At 37.5% G+C, this 20,986-nt stretch overlaps 1 protein-coding gene across 1 annotated transcript in view; it reads right to left on the bottom strand.

Moving 5' to 3' along the window:
• Nucleotides 1-20,986, bottom strand: part of RET (ret proto-oncogene) — an 80,504-nt gene that overhangs the window by 36,536 nt on the left and 22,982 nt on the right. The window contains exons 2-3 of the mRNA XM_065746991.1: nt 2,100-2,351; nt 264-557 (exon numbers count right to left, since the gene is read on the bottom strand). Coding sequence (XP_065603063.1) covers nt 264-557; nt 2,100-2,351 — 546 coding nt within the window. The remainder of the gene's footprint in view (nt 1-263; nt 558-2,099; nt 2,352-20,986) is intronic.

Raw genomic sequence — 20,986 nt, 5'->3', positions numbered from 1 at the left:
ATGAAACAATTTAACGCCCAGAATATCCCCAATCTTCTCTTGCCAGGTACAAACTTCTAAAACCCATCTTTCCCTTAGGAAGGGGCAGTCCTTCTTCCCATCCATTCTGTATAATTCAAAGGCAAAATATTCAAGCTCAGATCACATTTGAAAGGGAATTTCCTTTAGAGAATCAATCAAGGAGATCTACTACAAGAAAGATCTTAACAGTGCAGCTGTTTGCATCTAATTCTGGTACCCGAGTGACTCAGTTCCAGTTTTACCTGCCAATAGTTTGTACGTAATGCTGAGATTCTGACACAGATGATGAACTGAGGGCAACTGGAGCTGATGAAATGTACCAGGAGGCTTATTCTCCTTGATGTGAAAGGAGAGATCCATTTCTGTGAAGCAAAGCTGCCTTGCTGACAGTGAACTGCAAGCTGGTGCAGTAGCATTGATCAAGGAGAGGAAAACTGTGGTGCGAGTAGCAGAGTCACATTCCTTCTCTTGGAAAGGGTGGGATGACAGGAAGACATATAACATCACCTTTGATAATGGCATCCAGTTTCCTACAGCTTCAAAAAAAAAACCAAAACACACCAGACAAAATGTTTTATGGAAGACAATCTATTTCTTATACACTTTTTGTACTCTAGTTCATTATTTCACAAACAACCATATAGTTCTGTTATACAAAAGCAATTCTTGAATATATTGTTTGCTGGTTGGAAAACCTTAAATCTTAAACCTAGTAATCCCTGAAAGCTAAAAACTCACAGGTGTCATACCACTAGCTTTTAGTTGTAGAACCTCACACTAAAGAATACCAATGTTTTGCATGGAAGACACTAATATGTAGTCACTGCTAATAATCTGCCTTTCAACTGGTTTTTTGTTTTGTTGTTTTAAAGGACTAGAGCACAGTGGGGTTGCAGTGGAGAAAAACACTGCAAAATGATAACAAATAGACCCAAAATCTTCGTCATTGAGATCAGTGTTTTGACAATTTATACCAGTTGAAGGTACAGGCTAAATTGTTTAAAGGACAATCTGTTTCATCACACTGAAATATAAAGAGCTGGCCAAAAGATAACACAGACATTTAAATCAACTCATGGCATCTGCAAGTACACCCTCAAGACTCAATTATTTTGATTAGCAGCTTTTGACTACTGACAGAATGATAACATCTCTGTGACAGATCTAATTCACTTGGAAAGGCTCTATAGCTCACTGTGATATGAACAAAGCAAGAAGCCCCAAGGCTTTCAAGCTATGGATAGCTATTCTTCCATTGCCCAGTTACAAATATGCATCTGATATTTACAAGCATCAAAAATGCAGAGAAAAAGGATGAGATGGCAAGCACTGAACAAATAAAACAGAAGTGCATGAAGTTGAATATTTAAACATAAAGGCACCTAAGTCAAGGAGTAGTGTTGATATACGACCCTTCAACTCTTCAGTTACTATAGGCTCTCCAAGAGGAGAATTTCTGCAACTGATCACAGCAGTATGCCATCAGCATCTCACCCATTTCCTTCTCCACCACCAATGATAATTTCCTCATGGATCAAAATCACCAAAACCAGAATACTGATAGAGCACAAAAGGAGGGGAAAGACCTGAGATAACTCATTTTGTAGTCAGAGTAAGCTTCCTGAACAAAGCCACACCCCTAAGAGGGAAAGAGAGGTACACGACCACTTCTTCCAAGAACCATTGGTGTTATCTGCAAATCCACATGAATCCACACTGCCAGAGTTTGAGGGCTGTTTATGTTAGTTTGAAGTAATCTAACTGCATCTGTATAGTCACTAAGCACCCAAAGCTGACACAGCAGAATTGGCTCAATTGGCATCAGTAAACGAATAAACCGCAAATCTCAATATCGTAGTGAGAGTAACTGAATTGGTCTCAGATTGAAATTTACTTCAGTATGCATCTCCTTGTATTTGCTGCAGATTTTGTTGGGCCTGGTTCTTCATCTTAAAATAGTAGGTGTTGTGGTGGTGGTGTTTTTTTTCCAAATTAAGTGCTCACTGCTGATGGATAAATCTCATGATCTGAAGAACAACAGAAATTTCTACTAGAAAAGTCAGTCTTCTTGTACTTACAGAGCATGTTAAAATCTTCTCTATCTAGGCTCTTGCTGAGGTAGAGAAGTCCCATTTTTTCTCTGATTTGAAACCAATGATTTTCATGGGATCTTGCTCGAGAAACGATGATATTCTGGCACAGATGAAAGTGGGCTGTTTCTCCATGTGAATCCCTCAAGGCATGGATGTGCAGGAGTGGCGTACCTGCTGGTTGGTCAATGTAGACATTCTCTGAGTACTCCTTTCTGGGGAAGTACAGACCAAAGGAAGCTGAAAAGGAAGGCACATAGAAGGAGAGTTCATCCCCGTTAAAAGATTTTTTGCATTGTCATTTTCTTAAGAGACACAAAGAACCAAAGGTTTCATTTTGTAAGGATTAAGGAAGCATTAAAAGTGATGAGAAAAATGCAGATCCTCATCTGGCATAAGTCAGTTCAGTTTTGCTGCACTCAAGCCAGGGACATAGCCATGAAAGACCTGGCCCATAGTTTATGTTGAAGTTGCACAGTCATCTACTTTTTGAAAGTAAAACTGCTCTGCTATAAGCATGACCCAGTTCAAGCTGAATGCTTAACAAACCTCTGCTTGCCAGGTTGTACTTAAATCCATACCTGCACCTCTCAGGTCTTCCTCCTTTATTTCACAGATAACATTCAGACAGGGGAAAAGCTTTTGATGAAATCACACAGTTTAGAAATCTAAACATGTTTTCTCCTGAGAGAAAACAGAAATTTATCAGAGTTCTCTCAATCTTCTCCTTGGGTCATAAAACCTTCCATACAGAAAAGAATTTCTGCATCTCTTTTTCTTTCTGAACAAACCAACACAATACTTTTTGAACAGAAAATGGGAGTTGTTTAAATAAAACTAATACAAAAGTCATATATATGTCATAAAAAACATAATACAAAAGTGCCATAAATATCAGACAGAAAAGCTCAGAACTGACTTGTATATTTCCTTAATCTGTTCAGACATATATTTTTAAAACCATGAATATGACTGACTGGTTCTTCTCCATTTTTTAATTCTATCACATTATAAGCACTTAGTAGGACTCAGCTGCACCTTGATGTCTTGATGTCCATTTTTTCAGACAACCTCATTTTACCCATCACTTTGCAATGACCTCTCCATCCATTTCCTATGCATCCCTTCCAATTCTACTTCTTGCCAAGATGATCACAGTAGAAAGGGTGATATGCATGGAGATCACAGTCATTAAAAAATACGCATGAAAATCACAGTGTAAACAGATTGACTGAGTTCTCAGAAATACTAAGCAGCCTTACAGAGCTCCGGATTTCAATACAGTCATTAAACAGGATGGCACCTTCAAAGTTAAAAGAGTTTTTCATTTAGAGATAAGTAAGGTTTGGGTTGGATTTTCAGAATCACAGGAGGCGGGCCAAGACCTGTATCCACTGCAGCTGGCTCAAAGAGACTAGAAACTTGTTTGGGTGCACAGGCAAACTGATGTTAGAATGAATTGCAAAGACATCCCACCTGTATGTAAACAGTGATATTTGTATGCACTGAAGTACTTGAACTTTCACACGTCCTCCACCTGCCCTGACAGCCTGTGGTTGCTCCCAGTGCAAAAGGACACTTGCAGAACATTTTGCAGAGCTCTTACCTTGTAATCTGATTTGATAAAAAGTAAGACATATCAAAGGCTCATATATCTGCTGAACAAATGAAAATAAATTCCATATGGTATGAACATAGGACTATTTTAGCTAAAAGCAAGCCAAATACGAATGGAAAAGATGGTAGAACAGCAGCAAAAGTTTGAATATAAAGCCAAAACATCTTCAAAATACCACCAGAATGTATTATTTATTTTATATTATTACTAGACTCATCCACTATTTTACTGACTTGAAAGGATGACAAACAATCTGTAAATAAGAGACCTCTCATTTCCTTTGGAAACACCACAGGAGCCACTCTACCTTGAAGTGCATCATGACATCATTAGTATCACTGAATGCAATTACATCCATGTGATTTACAGAACCCCATCACGTGTTGTACAAATACTTTGCAATATGTGAATAAAGTGGTAAAGCAATGCAGTAGGCGAATTTGCTCCAAAGTAATTAATTCAAAAGTGAGCCAACAAAATAATCTCTCTAAAACTCAGTCAGAGTTTTAGAAAAGCAATTTTATGCAGTGGCTCCTGAAGCCCCGGATCAGGAAGAAAACAATTACTTCTGATTCTGGCCCCATGGTGTTAGATTTTAGGCGTTAGATTCTTAAGCATTCTTAATGCATTTCAAATCTTTTTCCAGTCCTGCTTCCTATCTCTGTTTGGAAGTGCAGGAAAGGATGGGGAATCTACACCACGAGGATTCCTAACAAACACATCCATTAATGAAAGGCACAAGGTGATATCCAAAGAGAAAGCCCAGTCCCAATGCAAAAGAATAGGTTTCCTTCAGGTATTTTCTGTAAGATTACAATTCTAGAATTTTAAAAACTCCCTCACAAAAAATTTGACACTGGTTGTTCAGTGCTCAATGAAAATAAATGAATAAATAAATAAATAGACTGAACTTACTGATGTGTGCAATTGAGGATTACATGACATTAGCAACAGGATGAAGGAATATTTATTTATTTCTATGACTGGGGTGAACAGCTCTAATGTGAGGAAGGATGAAGGATGAAGGGAACACATCCTGTGGCTTAAGTGGATTTAAAATGTTCTCATGTTTCACTTAGAAAACAAGTTATTTCAAATCAAAACAAAACATTTACAGCAATGTAGAAATTTATACTGTTAAAAAAAATAGATAAATTTGACTTAGCCATGTTACAGTAACAAGATTCATCGCATGCTACTGATTTTGAAGTGACTGGGATTTTGTAAAGTGCTTTGTGCCACTCTTTAATCGAATTTCAACCACTGGAAGAGATAAGAGGTATGCAACAGACTGTCCAGGTAGAAACCACACTCCGCATGTCAGTTGAATTGTGTTCATTCTTCGAAGCCCTAGTAAGTTAAAACCAGATTCAAGAAACTTCCATCTGGCAGGTACACTGCAGGAAGGAAAGATCCTAATCCTGGTCAAAGTGCCTTATGTCCTGAAAAAAAACAATTTCCAAGAATTTGTGCAAGATTCCTATGGAAAACATATGGAGCTTTTACTGAATATGCCACTTAAATAAGGAGGAGCTGATGGTTAAAGTGCTTGTGCTTAGGAGTTAAAAGCAGAGAAACATTTCAAATCATAACCTTGAAATCCACCATCAGAAGTTTTTACTCTGTAGCATACATGAGTACAACACTCCATATAGGGGAGATGAAGAGACAGAGGGAATTATTGGAATATTTTGGCATCACTGAACTTCTTTTTAATTTTTATTTTGAAGAGAATGCTTCATCTTGCCTCGATTGTGCAGTCAGCACAGAAAACACTGCAAACTCTGATGGATGAGCAATATAACATGCTAATAGCGTATCAGTAACATACAGATGAGAAAAGTGATCACGTTGAAGCGGATGTAATGCTACTGACTAATAGCTCCTACAGGAAATAGATACAGTTAGGACAGCATTTTTACAGTTCAAGGATAGAAAGCAGATAAAAATGAGAGTGAAGAAATGAGATTATATATACTTTAAAGTCTTGATGTAAACAGTTTTGAAAGAAGGTCATTTTTCATGTGGCCTTTTTTTCTTTTCAAACATGAATTATTAGATGAATGACACATTTTTGCGAACAAAATTGATTTCTTTGTACAAAACTCGTAGGAAGTTTGCACGTGTTTCATTTTTTATGCTTGCCACTGAAGACTTGAGTAGCATTGGTAGACTGATGTTAACTATGAAAACTGCACATAGCAATGTCACACTCTTCTTATTAACTATGAGAAGGAAAAATATAATTCAATTTTTCAGTCACAAAATGAAGTGGCAAGAAACTTTTATTACTAAATTGAAGAAGTTGAGCATGAAAGATTGTCTCCCAGAACATCTGCAGCTTTCAGGGGAAGACTATGAATAGCATGAGTGGAAGTGAATTATCCTAGTCACTACCATTGCTCTGGGAAAGAATATGCTTAGACAACTGCAAGTCCACATGGATCACCAGCAGAGTCTCAGCCCACACTACATGGCCACCGCTCAGTGCCAGGAGGCAACAAGCAGCCCACAGCATCCTGCTCAAAGAGATGCTGATGCTCCAACCTCATGGCTCAAGGCAGAGGGAGAGTGAAAGCGGCACACTGCCCAAATTGAAGGCCTGCCACCGAATTTGAGGCACAGGGTTTGGCTAAACAAGCAGGTGTTTTATACAGCTCATAGTGAAACTTCAGAGCGCAAATGGCTGCTACTTGGTTTAAGTTGCACCATGTAACTGATCAAAAGTCACAGCCTTGATTTTAAAAGTTCAAATGACTGAAATGTAGCATCTCTGAGAAGTTGCTACGGGTTTAATTATTCAAGTCATGAGAGAAATGCTTTCTAACCTGACTGCTACATTCTGCCTTCCTTTCACCATTCACGTTATATGCTGCACTTTTTTTCCACTGTATGAGAACCTCCACAATCTCATGATGTCTGCTGGATAAGCAAGCATTTGAAACACAAACATTAGTTTGTGTTCTAAAACAAAACAAAACCAAACAAACAACAACAACAAAACCCCCAGCAAACTAGATATGTTTTTCATTCAGCATGTACACCTGTACAATTCACATCTGACCAGTTTTGTTGAGCTCCCCAGCACTCTGGAGAATAACATGGCAACGTCTTAAAAATGGAGCAGACCTCTCAAAATCCCACATCCAAAATTGACATGTAAAGAGCAGGAGCGTGTTTTCAATGCAATGATAGCGCTATCATTCCAGCATATAGAAGATAATGACATAACAGATGAAAATGGGAGTCAGCTGCTAATAAACCTCCATTTGTTGCACAGCATCAGATTTCAATAAGCAATTATCTAGCAAGGTTAGTTTTGTGTTTTGTGTTCCTGAAATAATTATCTTTATTTTTGATGAGTAGCCATTATGTTCCATTACTAGTATTAATATACTCAGCATTCGATTCATCAGAGAACAAGAGCAGCAATGCACTTGTGTATTTCAAATTAAAGGATTTGTCTACTTAATGTCCTTCTAGCCCCTACAGAACTAAATAGTAAACAGTATACTCACCCTTATTAACCCAAAAGTCAGTCATTTATAAAAAAAACACTGACACTTAATGGAAGGGTAGCATGAAACAGTATAGCTAGAAACAATGCTGGGGGCTGAATATCCCTCAAGGTATTCAAGACAATGTCTGCCACTTAACACAGGATGCTTTATCCCACAAGAATAAATGTGCATCTGCCAGCATTTAGATGACTGGATCTTCATTCAAAGATGGTTTGACATAAAGAACAATCTCCACCTTATGCAGGGAATCGCTCCAACCTTTCCCCCAGTTCAGCAGTAAGATTTTACATTCAGAACTGCATTATCTATCATTGCACTGGGACTCATTTAAAAGGTAATCACAGGAAAAGAACTATTTGCAATAGACTGAGCATCACATTGCCAGAGATAAGTGCTTGATAATATTAACCAAGGCAAATCATAACACAAAAAGCAGCCTGCAAAGCTGTCTGAACACCTCTGAAAAGGAGCAACCAGCGAGGAGCTGCTGGTGAGCCCCGCTAACATCTGCAGCTTATGCCTGAGTGTGAGCTAACAGCCTGCTTTGTTATCTGGAGCAACTCTCAGTGCCAGAAACTGAACAGTGTGGGGAACAGCCCTGTGAACACATCACTGCTTGCTTGTCCCTGGGGCCAGCAGGGACATGGGCACCTGTGGCAGAAACCCAGGCTGCTGCTGTCCCATCTGTGCACCTGGGCAGCCAGGCACCAGAGTGAGCCTCCTGCCCTGCGGGGTGGGCCACTACCTCGCAAGGCAGAATGGTTTTTGCACAAATTATTACAAGATTCAGCTGTTTTTAAGCAGAGAAGATCAGTTAAATCCCACCCTCACTGCATTGAGCTTGGTGCAAATCACAGCACATCAGAGAGCCAGAAGATCCACAACAGAGGAGCTGACAAACACTGAATTATCTAGCAAGCCATTACTGCAGTTCAGCAGCATGACATTATTTTTAGGGATGTTATTTTAAGCTGATAATTACAGAAATCAGAAATACAGAAGAGATGTGAAACAGCAAACATAAGAAACTGTTTTAAAGTGAAAATGAAATGAATTCCTTTTTTCAAAGCTGCTCCTCTGGATCCTAGGATACAGCGGACTGTGAAAGATCACTTCAGAGCTTCAAGCACACTATTCTGAAAGAATACTCAGGTTTTACAGAGCTGGGTAATTGCTGTTTCACCTGATGTGTGCATTTACTCATAGCACTACTGCTAGAGAATGACAGAATGAATTTCAATGGCAGCAGCACCAGAGGAATACATGTGCTTTACAGAATATGATACTTCCAGAGGGAACAGGTCCCTGCAAAGTGATGGCAAGCAGAAACAATGGTTAGCTAGAAAAACTCCAGACCTGATAAACCGGTCTGCTTTAAGTTAATTGCCTCTCTTGTGATTTTTCTCACCACATTCCCATACTCATATTGAAAACAAGCCTGGATTTTGATTGGAAACATACAAATTATGTAGATAAAAATATGTGATAGAAAAGCTCAGTCGACCACCTGTATTAACACTCCAATCTTGAAAATGAGAACTCCGCAAGATATTAATAAGATAAATCTGCCAAAGCCAAGAGATGTATTAGATAAAAATAATGTTTTAAGGTGTCAGGCATTTTGAACATAAATTTTAAAAACTCAAGTCCAAAGACAGATGGTTATATTTGTAAAAAATAAAATATTTCAATTGGATTTTTGAGAATTGTCAAGGTTTTCATTTTTGCCTCGTCACTATTGGCAAATATGCATCTTTCAGAAAATGGGACAATAACCTCCAATGCTCTGCAAGTTGCCTAATGTCTGCTTCAGACTGAGGTCAAACCTGTGCCTACATTTTCTCCTCAGAGCCCATACTTCTAGCTAAATTTTAGAAACTCACTGTTGAACTTCCATAAGCACCAAAAATGCTAGAAGCTTCCTTTCTCTTGCTTGCTTATGGTTTTGTTACTTTTCATCAATGTGGCAAGATCTTGAAAGTTTAATGGTCTGAACATCAGTGTTACAAGAGCTTAAACCATTCTTAACAGAAATCAACGTGCACAGAAAGTTTAAGAAATTACAGGGATTTCTGCAAATTCTTTTAATCCTGATTCTAATATTCCTCATTATTTATTTGATTAAATAATAATTCTTTTTTTAATCATGGCTTTATTGCTTGAGAATAACTGGATATCATTTGACTCGGTATGTGTACAGAGCTGAAACATAAAATGGAAAAACTGACTGGCAGCGCTTTACATTAATAAATGGTGACAAAGATTATGACAATGCCTCATTTCTATACCATTCAGTTTCACTTCTGTATAGGTCAAATATATGTTGTTATATAAAACTAAATGCCCAATGAAGTGCATTTTGTTTTGGCAAATTATCCTGAGTTCAAGAACGTTGGAAAAAATACATTACGAAGAAATCCCATGTCAAATGCTGCAAAATTTGAGGCTTTGAGTTTGCTTATAGCAGGTGACAGGTAAAAAAGTTTCACTTAAATGCTCATGAAGTTAGAGAACATGTGCATGTGCACATAGATATATATGTATCAAGATGAAAATAAGATCCTAAATATTTGCATATTTCTCTACTGAGATTGTTAAAAGTATTTCCTTATCACTGGATACATCTTGTACAATGTCCTCACGATGCATTAGAACAGTAATGGTTTATAACACATTCTCTCCAAAGCAAGAAGTAGTTAGGGCTAGGAGCCAAGCAAGCATCACTGGAGACCTACAAATAAGAAATCTGAGAAGTAATTGTAAGTTCTTCATTTTAGAATGTATATGGTCATTTCTGTTCTGTACTACCTCGATTTATAGAAAGGAACCATGGTTATCAAGAAGAGAGACAAAACTGAGAATCTTCGTGTTGCAATGCTATTTTTATAACACTTTCAGCTCCATTGCAGACAGATTCTGCAGCACTGCTCCACCATTTCTTCCAAGTTTTGATATTTCTTTAGCATTCACAAGTTTCAATGAACCCTGACAGCCCAACATATTCCATGTTTGTTCACAGTGCTCATGTTCCTTGCAATTGGAATTATTCCACACTGCACAACAAGAGATGCCAAGATAAAAAGGTGGACACAGTCCACTGTTTTATTTTCAGTTGTCAAAGAGCCACCAATTGCCTAATTCACTCTCCATGTGCACTCTGTATGTGAGCTTCAAAATGCGTTTACGTACGACATATATGCAGAGGTTGTGATGCATGAGAAGCTACAGAAGACCAGCAAGGCACACATTGCTGTTCTGCACTAAAACTGGTACACAAGTTGTAAATCTCAATCCATAAAATCCTCAATTAATAATGTAGTGACATACAATCGCTCTAAACTCTTGTTATATTTCAATTAGCTTTCTCATATATTTACTCCGGAAATGCTGAGCTCATACTCAGCGTCAACATTATAGCATTCAGTTGGAGAACAAGGTGCTGAAAACAAAACACATTTAAAACCCACAAAAAAAAAAAGTAACATAAACCACAAGACAATCTCATCCAAGGAAATTGCTCAGCATACTTGATGAGATGAAAAGATCCTTGAAGGTAAGAACAAATAAGCTTAAATTAATTAACCTACTCAGAACAGCATCAGTATCACAATGCATTTCCTGCATTAAGATAAGGATTTAGATCACTGTGGTCCTTCCTTAATACAGAAGTTCTAATTTCCACAATCTCAAGTCACAAAAATTAATGGGGAAAAAACAAGCTGTTGATTTATGACAAGGATTTCTATTTGCTCAAACACCTGAGCTGCATTACCACTTTATCTCAAGTTTCCCCATTTCCTTTTCTCCAGCTGCACTCGATTTTGCATCATCAGAATGAATGTGAGCCTTCCAGTCAATTATAAATAGATGGAGCCAAGGCATCAGGGATCATTTTCTGACATTTCAGTGCAACCCAGATGTTAATGACCACAAACACCACCATCTATTTCCTATTCTTAGGCATCCTCATAGGGCAAGTACAATCAGGTGAAATATGTGACAAGGTTTCTCACAGATAGCTTTTTCCACTCATCATCACACCACAGTGGCAATTAACAAAATGGTAACCATTGACCAAATGTTATCAGTTTGACCTCTGAATAAGTACACAAGGTCTAATTCTTCCAAAGGGATCAGCAATAGTGGTTTCTCTATCTGAGCCATGGTAAAAGGGGTCAGAATTTCAGAGAACAGGTGCATGAGCCACTTTATTTTCTGAAAGGTAGATGTCTTGACCGTGTCTTGAATGATCTTTACTTCGGATTCTCCACTATTGCATTGGAAAATCTATATTTAGCACAGATGTTTAAAAGCTACTCTACTACCCCTTGTGCAGTGACAAAGGAAGTAGCTCAGCCTGAATTGTGTTTTATCCATATCTAATATCACTATCTTCCCTAATTTTCTCCAATTCGTGCAGTTCATGAAAGAAAGTGACAGCAGTATCATTACCTCCTTAGAGTAGGAGGCAATCAATGAAAACTTCTGCTGCTGGTGGTTGAAAATTTGCCAGAAAAACATTAATGACACAAACGTGCCTCTCTCACAGGAAAGTGCTCTATTATTAAGAGCTGCTATTCTCTTTCCAAACACTCAAGGGAGCTATGAGCCTGAATTTCAATTTTTCAATCCAGGAAGTGAAATATCATTGTGACTGTTACATTTATTTATTTATTTAAAGTTTTGTCATGAATTAAGAGACTATTCTGACTTACATTACTACATTTTAGGTGTTCTATAAAATGAAACACAAGAGGTAAGATGTTGTCTATTTGGTACTTTTCATTTTCAATTTATAGTATTTTCTTCTACAATATATACATATATGCTTCAAATCAAAGGACGCAAGATCTAAAATTAAGCTACAACTTGACTGTTAAATTTTTCTAAATGCATTATAAACCTGCTTTGAAACTGGCTTCATAAGAAAAAAGTATGTATTATACCTGACTTCGTTAAAAAAAAATAAAACGAAAAGAAAAACAACAACAAAAACCCCATCCCAGATGTGAACATCACTGCTTAATGAAACAGAACTTTTCCTTTGAGGACTTTTAATCACGAGCATAGAGTAGCTATTACGCTCTTGTCTTAAACCATAAATGCTGTCAGCAAAATGGCAAAATTGTATTGACAAGGCTTGGAAATAGCCTGACATAACAGTAATGATAAACACTTGACACTGATGAGTATTTAAGACAGCACATTTCAGCTAGCTTCAAGATAGAAATGAATTACATTGTGCTTCTGACATGTTACAGGAATGTGCTGGAGAAGTCTAATAGAAAGATATTCAGTTGTAGAAGGAACCACCTCTAATTTTCAAATGCACAATACTTTTGCACATCCCCGTACTTTGCTAGAGTTTACAAAAGCTTTGTTTTCCTTTAAGCAAACTTTTGGGTCCTTTCCTGCTGGGTGCGAAAAACAATCACTGCCAAACAGAGATCAAAACTTCCTCCCTTGGTTACTAAGAACTGATTTCGCTTATTTCATAGGTATCTCAATGCCTTTTTTCACTGCAGGTTTTTACTATATATAGGTCTGAACTGAGGTCAGGGTTGCACTGAGGCACACAGATAGCATTTGAGATTGACATTTATTCTCAACTACATGCAAGACTACGAGAAGAGTCATTCTGATCACACATTTTCAATGTATAAGCAAAGTGTAAGTGACAGTCCCAGAGCTGAAGAAAGTACTACAGTAGTTCAGTGACCAGCCTCTGGGCAATCCCACACAAAAAGAATATTTTTGCAGTTTAAAAATATAGATTTCTTTTTCCTCAGCTACTGAAATCAATGCTTCCTCTCTCTTTTTTTTTTCTGCTCTTTTTACAAACTGAAAACACATCAAGTGGCAAGTCACAAAGAAATACTCAAATCTTGTTACATCACAGTATCCCTATGCACATTTTATCAAGGCATTTTGAGTTTTCAGCTCCTTTGCAAAGGTGCTTGCTGCACCATTTCATCCAGAGCTTACATTTTTAATTTAAGTGTCAGCACAAGACCTCATTTCCTCTTCTTCCCCTCTTTCCCTGTCAAGGCAATAATATTCACAGAATAAAAGACTATAATGCATAATGAAAATAAAAGTTCAGATATCAAATGAATACTACAGAAATATAAAATCAGAAGTGCAGGTTTAGTCTCTCAGCTCAGAAATTTTACCTGTGCCTTAAAAAAAAGGGCACAACCACCTGGGTATGAACAAACCAAACGGTTTCGCATCATGGGCATAACTCAAGTGAACTGACTTTTCCAAGAATGCTTTCCATGAAACAGTTTCTCTGCAGCAAAAATGAATAGCTGGCTGGCCTGATGCTTTTCTTCTGAATAAGCATGCAGTTGTAGCGTTACAGTAGTAGTTTAAGTGTAAATGAGTAAGAGTACACTTGCTCATTACTGCTAGCTATTAAATTTCAAAATCAATAATGTAATATTTTCATGACATTTATAACTCTGGGATTTCTGTCTATATTACATCTACCAATAAAATCTTTGCATTAGGGTGCACTCTTCCTTTCATGAATGTTCCTTGATGACAGGTTCAGGACTCAACACTGAAGTTAAACTTCTGTTGAATTTGTGAAGTCAGTGTGACAGAAAAAAAAAACCAAAATGGAAAAAATACGACTCCTGGGATTCTTATCCTACACTAGATTAAAAAAAATCACAGTAGTAGTAAATTGCAAAACAAAATTTCTTTTTGAAGATTCAACTAAAAAAAAAAAAAGAAGAGGAAGAAGGAAATGCAATCTGATTTCTGCGATGTAATGAAATGTTCATAGTGAAATGTTACCTGTAACTTTGTATTCAAAACTTGGACTGAATTCCAGCTTCTAATGGGAAGGAGAAAAAAAAGTAACCCAGGCCTTACTGAAATTTGTTCCTTCTGAGTACAACTCAAATCCACTTGGATTCCGCTACAAAGAACTGTCTGTGAAGCCTGCCACCCTCATGACATTCTGGCCCATATCTTCTTGATATACTCTTTGCAGGTCTATCTGCAAGTACTTCAGCACACCAGTTCCATTTAATTTTGCTAGTAGACTAGTCCATTGAGAGACAAGATCACTGTGGGAAGCAATTTAAATGATCTGCTCAACTTGATCTGCTCCAGAGGTGTCTGGTCCTCTAACAAGTACCGCTTTGTGTGAAAACATTAAACATACAACATGTTTACGCTATCTAAAAGGTAAAATATGTAGAGCACTGGAAGCACTCCTCTGCCTGTAGCCTCGCTTCCTATCATTCAAATACAAATATAAATGCAAACAAAATACATTTATTGACTGCATGGCCTTCTATATGCATTCCATACTTTCTTATAAAACTGGGTACTTCAGATAGAAAAAAAGTAGTGGCCATCAGATACTTACTTACATGGATTATAGTCAGCAGAGAACTGAGGATGAAATTCTGGATAATGGTACAGCATAGGAGCCAACATTTTTACCACATAGCTCATCTTTCTGTAAGAAGGGCACCTTGAAAAACCAGACTGACAACTATGTCTCATTTAAGCGTGCATGGTGCACTCAAAAGTTTCCTTAAACAATTCAAGCTTTAATGAGCATGTGTTTTTCATCAGTAGTCTTGGCTCTTAGACTGGAAATAGTTTGAGGAGCTGGGTGAAAAGTACACTCTAACTGACTGGGTGATACAGTTGGCACTGCTGTGCCAGACATGTCCAAGTTTCACAAAGGAGCATCTGGGCATAGGGTACTTGAGCTCTCCTTCTTGCAGACCACAAGTTAAATGGGCATGCTTGAGTTTTTCTGCGTAAATAGCACTACTGAGCCTGGACTTGAGCATAGACTTGGATCAACTGATATTGCAGGCATACCTTAGAGATTTTAATACGGTTACTGTCCTCATTCAAAGTTGCTGAGGTCAAGAACCCTATTGACTTCAGCAGGTTTGAGATTCAAAGCAACACCGTGCAACTACTTACAGACAGGATAACAAATTTTGACATGTCTACAAAATTTGTGTTTGAGAGTATAGGTGACATCTGAGGAGAAAAAGATGAATGGTTGGGCATTGTTGCATAAAACTATTTAATCAAAAAGAATGAGAAAGCGTTGCATTTTAAGAACTTAGGTGAAGGGTACCTACTCCCTGAGTAATTAAATAAGTTGTTTTAAACTTATTCAACCAGAATTTAGGTTCTAAATAGTATTTGAACTATTTGCACTATTCTAAGAGTTTAACACATTTGATACGATTCTCTGTAGATGTAAACTAGTAATATTTTGTTTTTTAAGATTAGACAATATTCCCTCTTAAACCAAAATTAACATAGTGAATTGATTATAATTCTTCAATGATCCCTATCCATTTGAATGAACACTACAGAAAAAAAACCAGTGGAGTCAGTCAGTCTACATAGCATTAAAATTACCTTAAGAACTTTCTGGACCTACTCAACTCTACAGTCTCCAGCTGACCTGATTTTGCTAAAATACCACTTTTAATGAAGAACTCAATGCTCTGACTCTCAAAACAAGAATTTCTAGTATATATGCTACATGTTATTTTGTACTGTACTTCATATATTTGATTGGCAAACCTCAGAAAGTATTTCGTATGTTGCTGCAGTGATGATCAACAATGTAATTTTAAAATTAGATTTATTCATTATGGGTTTAATTCACTTTTCTCCAAATAAAGCCAAAGTAAATCAACTTATACAGCCGTGTGAGCAAAATATAACTCTCTTTTGGAGCAAGAGAGAGAAAGAGTAGAGTTGTACAGCAGAAGTCTGTGGTCAAAAGGCCATGGTCCAGAATAGGGCAGACGACTTACATGGCTATACGGCTCAGATCCAGAATGAAATGGCTGGCTCACCTGCAGACTGTTTTTCTGTTTTTTTCATCACTGCCTCAGCTTTGGCAGATTAGTTTATTTCTGAGACATCTTGTCCATATTTCAAGCCTACCTAGTTATCAATTTGTATTTTTTTATTTTTTTTGCTTTAGAAGAAAATTGAGATGGCATGAACAGATGCACAGATGCCACTTATTCAGGAAATGTTCTCCTGTGTGATAGATTTTTCAAAAAACAATCTCTGTTACTTAAGATAATCTCTCTTACATTAAGCCCAAAAGAATGCAAGCCAAAAGACATTTTACTCACACAGAGACATTTACAGTCACAATATTATTTCCTAGATGTTACTTTTGATTAAAGAAAGTTTAAAGTTACATTCTGGTGAATGAGAACCTCACTAGAAATGTGTTGCTTTATGAAATGAGAACCATCTGCCAAAGATACAGCCGTGTGCTAAAAGATTAAAACTAGCAACTTAATCATGCAGCTATGGATTTGCTATAGGTACCTGCAAACATATAAATAGAATCCACACTTAAGCAGGCAATACAAACAGAACTACATTGTTATTGTTATCAGAAACATTTTTTAAACTGCTTCTTTAAACTGCAGTTGTGTCTTCTGGACCAATATGGATTAAATCTGTCTCCTCAAGTATGTAGAAAACCTTGCTTTCTAAAACAATTTATTTCCTCTGGCAAGTTAATAAGCAGCTAACACTTCTCAGCACATCAATCGTTATACAGACCAATGGAAACAAAGCAAGGGTGAGATTAATAATACACATATTTCTGTTCTGATTTAAACAATTTACATCTCAACACAAACTTCATATTAGTTACCCATGGACTAATGTGTGTAGCACGTGTGAACGTGCTTATCCACAATCGTGTGAATTCACACCTGGGAAATCAAACAAAAGTAGTAGAAATACACACAAACAGATTTTGAACCCTGATTTTTTAGCTGCAGCTAGGAAGTGTTAAGCACAGCTGGTTATATGCTGTTGCATAGACAGGATATTCATTTCACATGTACAGGTTTTATGTACAAATACATTACTGCATCCAGTGCACTTAATAGAATCTTATTTTGTTTTTCCAGTGTTAACTTTATGAAAACCTTCTTTTTTTCATGGTAGTTTCACACCCCTTCTAACCTCCTATGCGCTTTTATTTCCTGTTTTCTTTGGATTGTCACAAGAGTGTCACCCATAGTGTTCCAGAGCCCAAGCAAAACAGAATGCCTTCTCTTTCCATCTGAATTGGGCTTCCAACTATCAGTAGATAAAAGAGAGAGAAACTCGACTGTTACCTAAAATAATGCACCATAATGAATTGTCCAGTCCTAGAAATATGGTTCTTGTGGCTAAATACAAGCAAGTGAGGGATGCCCTGAAGTGAAGACAGTTGCTCCTATGAGCTGTGTTAAGTTTGTGCCTTGGGGCTCTGGGATCTCAGTGCCCCAGACCTTTGCCTTTACTGGCAATACCAGCTGAAGCCACTCTCACCCAGAGTTCATCTCCTCACGACTTCAGCTGTGCCAGCGTGCTGCAGAACCACACCCTGGCTGAAAGAGTCAGCTGGGTTTGAATCAGCACTGGCAGAAAGAAAGGTTGTAGGGAAAGCCAGTCCTGCAATTCCTAGCCCTGAACAGGGCAGTCTAGTGCAAGGAGCTGCCACAGAAAAAGAGAGCCTAGGTGAATTTGACAAGCAGTGTCCCATTTGAGTCCTGCAGCAGATGAAACCTCTGTGGTGGGAGTGGTTGCTCATCCTCCCTGACAGAGTTTGCCAGGATAGGAAAAATTAATTGTTCTTTCAGGCCTACTGCTTCCACTGAGTCTATTACAATAAACCAAAACATTGTGAGTAGAAAATGGTCAGGGTTTGAAGGGTTTTTGTGAGCATTTTTCGCTTGCCCCCTGTACAGCACATCCCATGGGAGAGGAAGGACCGCAGCCAGAGGAGGTGCAATGAGATAAAGCCTGGAGGCTTTTTTCTAGATCCAGATCTCTGAATAAGGCTTTACACCAAGACAGGAACCAAGGGACATCTCACTGGCAATGCTGGCAGGATTTATAAGAGAACTGCTGAGCTTTGTATGAGATGTGTGTGACCTGCTCATCCACACAAAAACAATATTTGCCAAGGACTTTTAGTAAGGACTTCATGCAATGTCTCATAAGAGAACATATTACTGTATCCTCTCTTCCAAGATAGACTGTTATTCAAGCACAGTTTGGATGAATAAGCATGTATTTTTACATTTTCAAGACACCTCAGAAAACTGAAGAAAGAAACACAGCAAAACTGCTATGAAAGTGATAACAGCTCTTATATTTTGACTGGACTTTATTCTGGCTTTGGGATGATAAACTTTCTCACACATTTGATTGATGAAACTAGCTTAACTTGACTAATCACTTTGCCTCCTAGCAGTTCCTTCCTGCTTATATCCAAGGAAACAGTCAATTAGATCTATAATTAATTCTTCCTCTCATGATGGGGTAAATTTGGAAGGTTGTGACCACATGAATGCAAGCAGTGCAGCTGGTTAATCTGCAACCCTGAGCCTCATGCTCCTAATAAGCAAACTACAGCTCTTGTACTTCAAACAATAGGCAAAAACCCCACATCCTCTACAAGCTGTTTGGATACCTACAAAACAGCACATAGAGAAAATGCAGTATTTAACCAGACAGTTACATTGAAAAACTATGAATATCTGAAGATACATTAATGCATAACTCAACAGAAACCATTAGAAACTCCAAGACAGAAAAGCACCGGAAGCCAGTAAAATTGAATAAATCCAACAACAGGGTGCACACAGCTAGAGAAATAGGATTAAAAGTTTTAAAAATTGAAAGCCTTATCCTAGATACAATGCAGATTCTCTGTCATGAGAAGTTTTAACAATCTAAAAATTTAGTTGTTCTAAAATTATCACCACCACAACAACAGACCTTGAGAAACAAATTCATCCACAGGACCTGGAGCCACAGGCAGTTCAAAAGTCAGGCTACAGAGTTACCACCTGTCTTCTGACCTAAAAGGACAAGTGCTCAGCAAGTAACTAGGGAATAATTCAGAGAATTTTTTAGCACATTGACTGCACTCATAACTTGCAGTGATTTATCCACATTGCACGAGTTTCTAGATGTCAATCTCATTACATCTACTCTGCAAAAACGTAGAGACCACTCCTTCCAAGCTGTCTTGAGGTTGAAAATTCTCCAGTTATTTTTGTGAAGTAGTTCTAAAAACAGGTTCTAACCATCTAAAAATTATTCTGTCTGGTCACACCACAGGAAATTTATACTACTTCGAATGTTTTAATGAATTTTTACATTAAGCGTGGCTTGCCAAATAAAACCGGTAAAGGTGAGAGACAAAGGTAGATTAGCAAAGGAGTGGGAATAAACTTCTCAAGCTGCTTTTGTTTTGTGTAATCAGAGAGGTGACACAGAGTTCCATAAACACAAATTTGCCCTGAGAGTAACAGATCTGGGTCAGAAATCAGACTGAGAGGTTTGGTTTCCTGCCCAGATCAGCTGCAGAGCAATTTCATGACATTACCACAATTCAAGAGAGAGACATGACAGAACCTTAACCCCTGGTTTGCTTCAGAGTTAAAAAAAATAGAAATAAAACAGGCTGAATTTACACACCATTTAATTTGGGTCTGTACTTTACTCCTTGGAATATTCCAAATGGAAACATCAGTATCAGCGTAAACCAAGTCAGCTTTACCTCCAGGCAATCAAATCCTCCTCCCTTCCTCCTTTTTTTAATAGGAAAAATTGCTAACAAACATGCTCAGTAACACGCTGATTCCATATCGCTCATCATTATTTACATGGAAACACCAAATGGGTACTTAAAATAATGATAATAGTGAGTTGGTAATTTGATCACAGATTCCAGATGATTTCCAATGCTTAAGGCATTAACCACAATAAAGTTTGATTTATTATTACATTTTCTCTGTTTATTCTCCCATGAATGGAATAAAACCTGTGTCACCGAGGAGCAGCTAAGTAAGACAACAATAACATTTTATTACCCTGCATATGTACAAACATGTGCACCCAGAAAAAGCACTGGATATACTTTTAATTAAAATCCAAAATGTATATTTGCAATCAAATAATATTTTAAATAACCACTTGGAAAAAAAAATAATAACTTCATGCCGAGATTTTTTTTTTCAAATACCCAAACAGATGTCCCAGTGAAATTTGCCATTATTCTTTCCAGAAGGAGAGCAGCCATGATTTTTCCAATAACTTTAACAGAGTTCATTCCAAATCTGCTTTCCTGGACAAGGTACTAGGAAAATATGGGAAATCACTTTCCTGAACATTTCTTATGAGGAAAATATCATTAAATCAGTCTTCACTCACACTGCAACAACAGATTGAGATCGCAAGCACCATGTTCTCTGTACCACTCAGTGTATTTGTTCTTTGTTTTCTTAAAACTCTTAGGCTATTGCAAAGGTTACAGTTTTAGTTCTGTATCTACACAGCAGTATCATTTGTAAGTTAAGTGGCCACAAATACACATGATCTGTAATGCCTACATCAAAAAGTATCTCAGTGTCTCAGTATTACTCTACCTCAGTATAATTGTTCCCCAAGTTTCCTATCAAAATTTTCAGTCTGTTTTCCCATGCATTCTGAAGTGTTCTGCTTCAGTGTTCCTCTTTTCTAGGTTTTAGTTTCTGAACTAAATTTGCAATGAATGCAAAGACAGTATTGGCCAGTCCTTTGAGTAAGTACAGCTACTTCAGCTTTACATAGAAACACGAAGGGAAGTTCACCAACACAGTGAAACTTAAGGTTTACAATCTTGCGTTGCTGCTGGTTGAATATTACTAGTAGGAAATGAGTCAAAT

Source organism: Cyrtonyx montezumae, unplaced genomic scaffold (assembly GCF_038088225.1).
Source record: "Cyrtonyx montezumae isolate F1298 unplaced genomic scaffold, pur_monq_1.0 scaffold_4, whole genome shotgun sequence".
NCBI lineage: Eukaryota > Metazoa > Chordata > Aves > Galliformes > Odontophoridae > Cyrtonyx > Cyrtonyx montezumae.
This window is presented reverse-complemented; position numbering and strand designations above follow the sequence as displayed.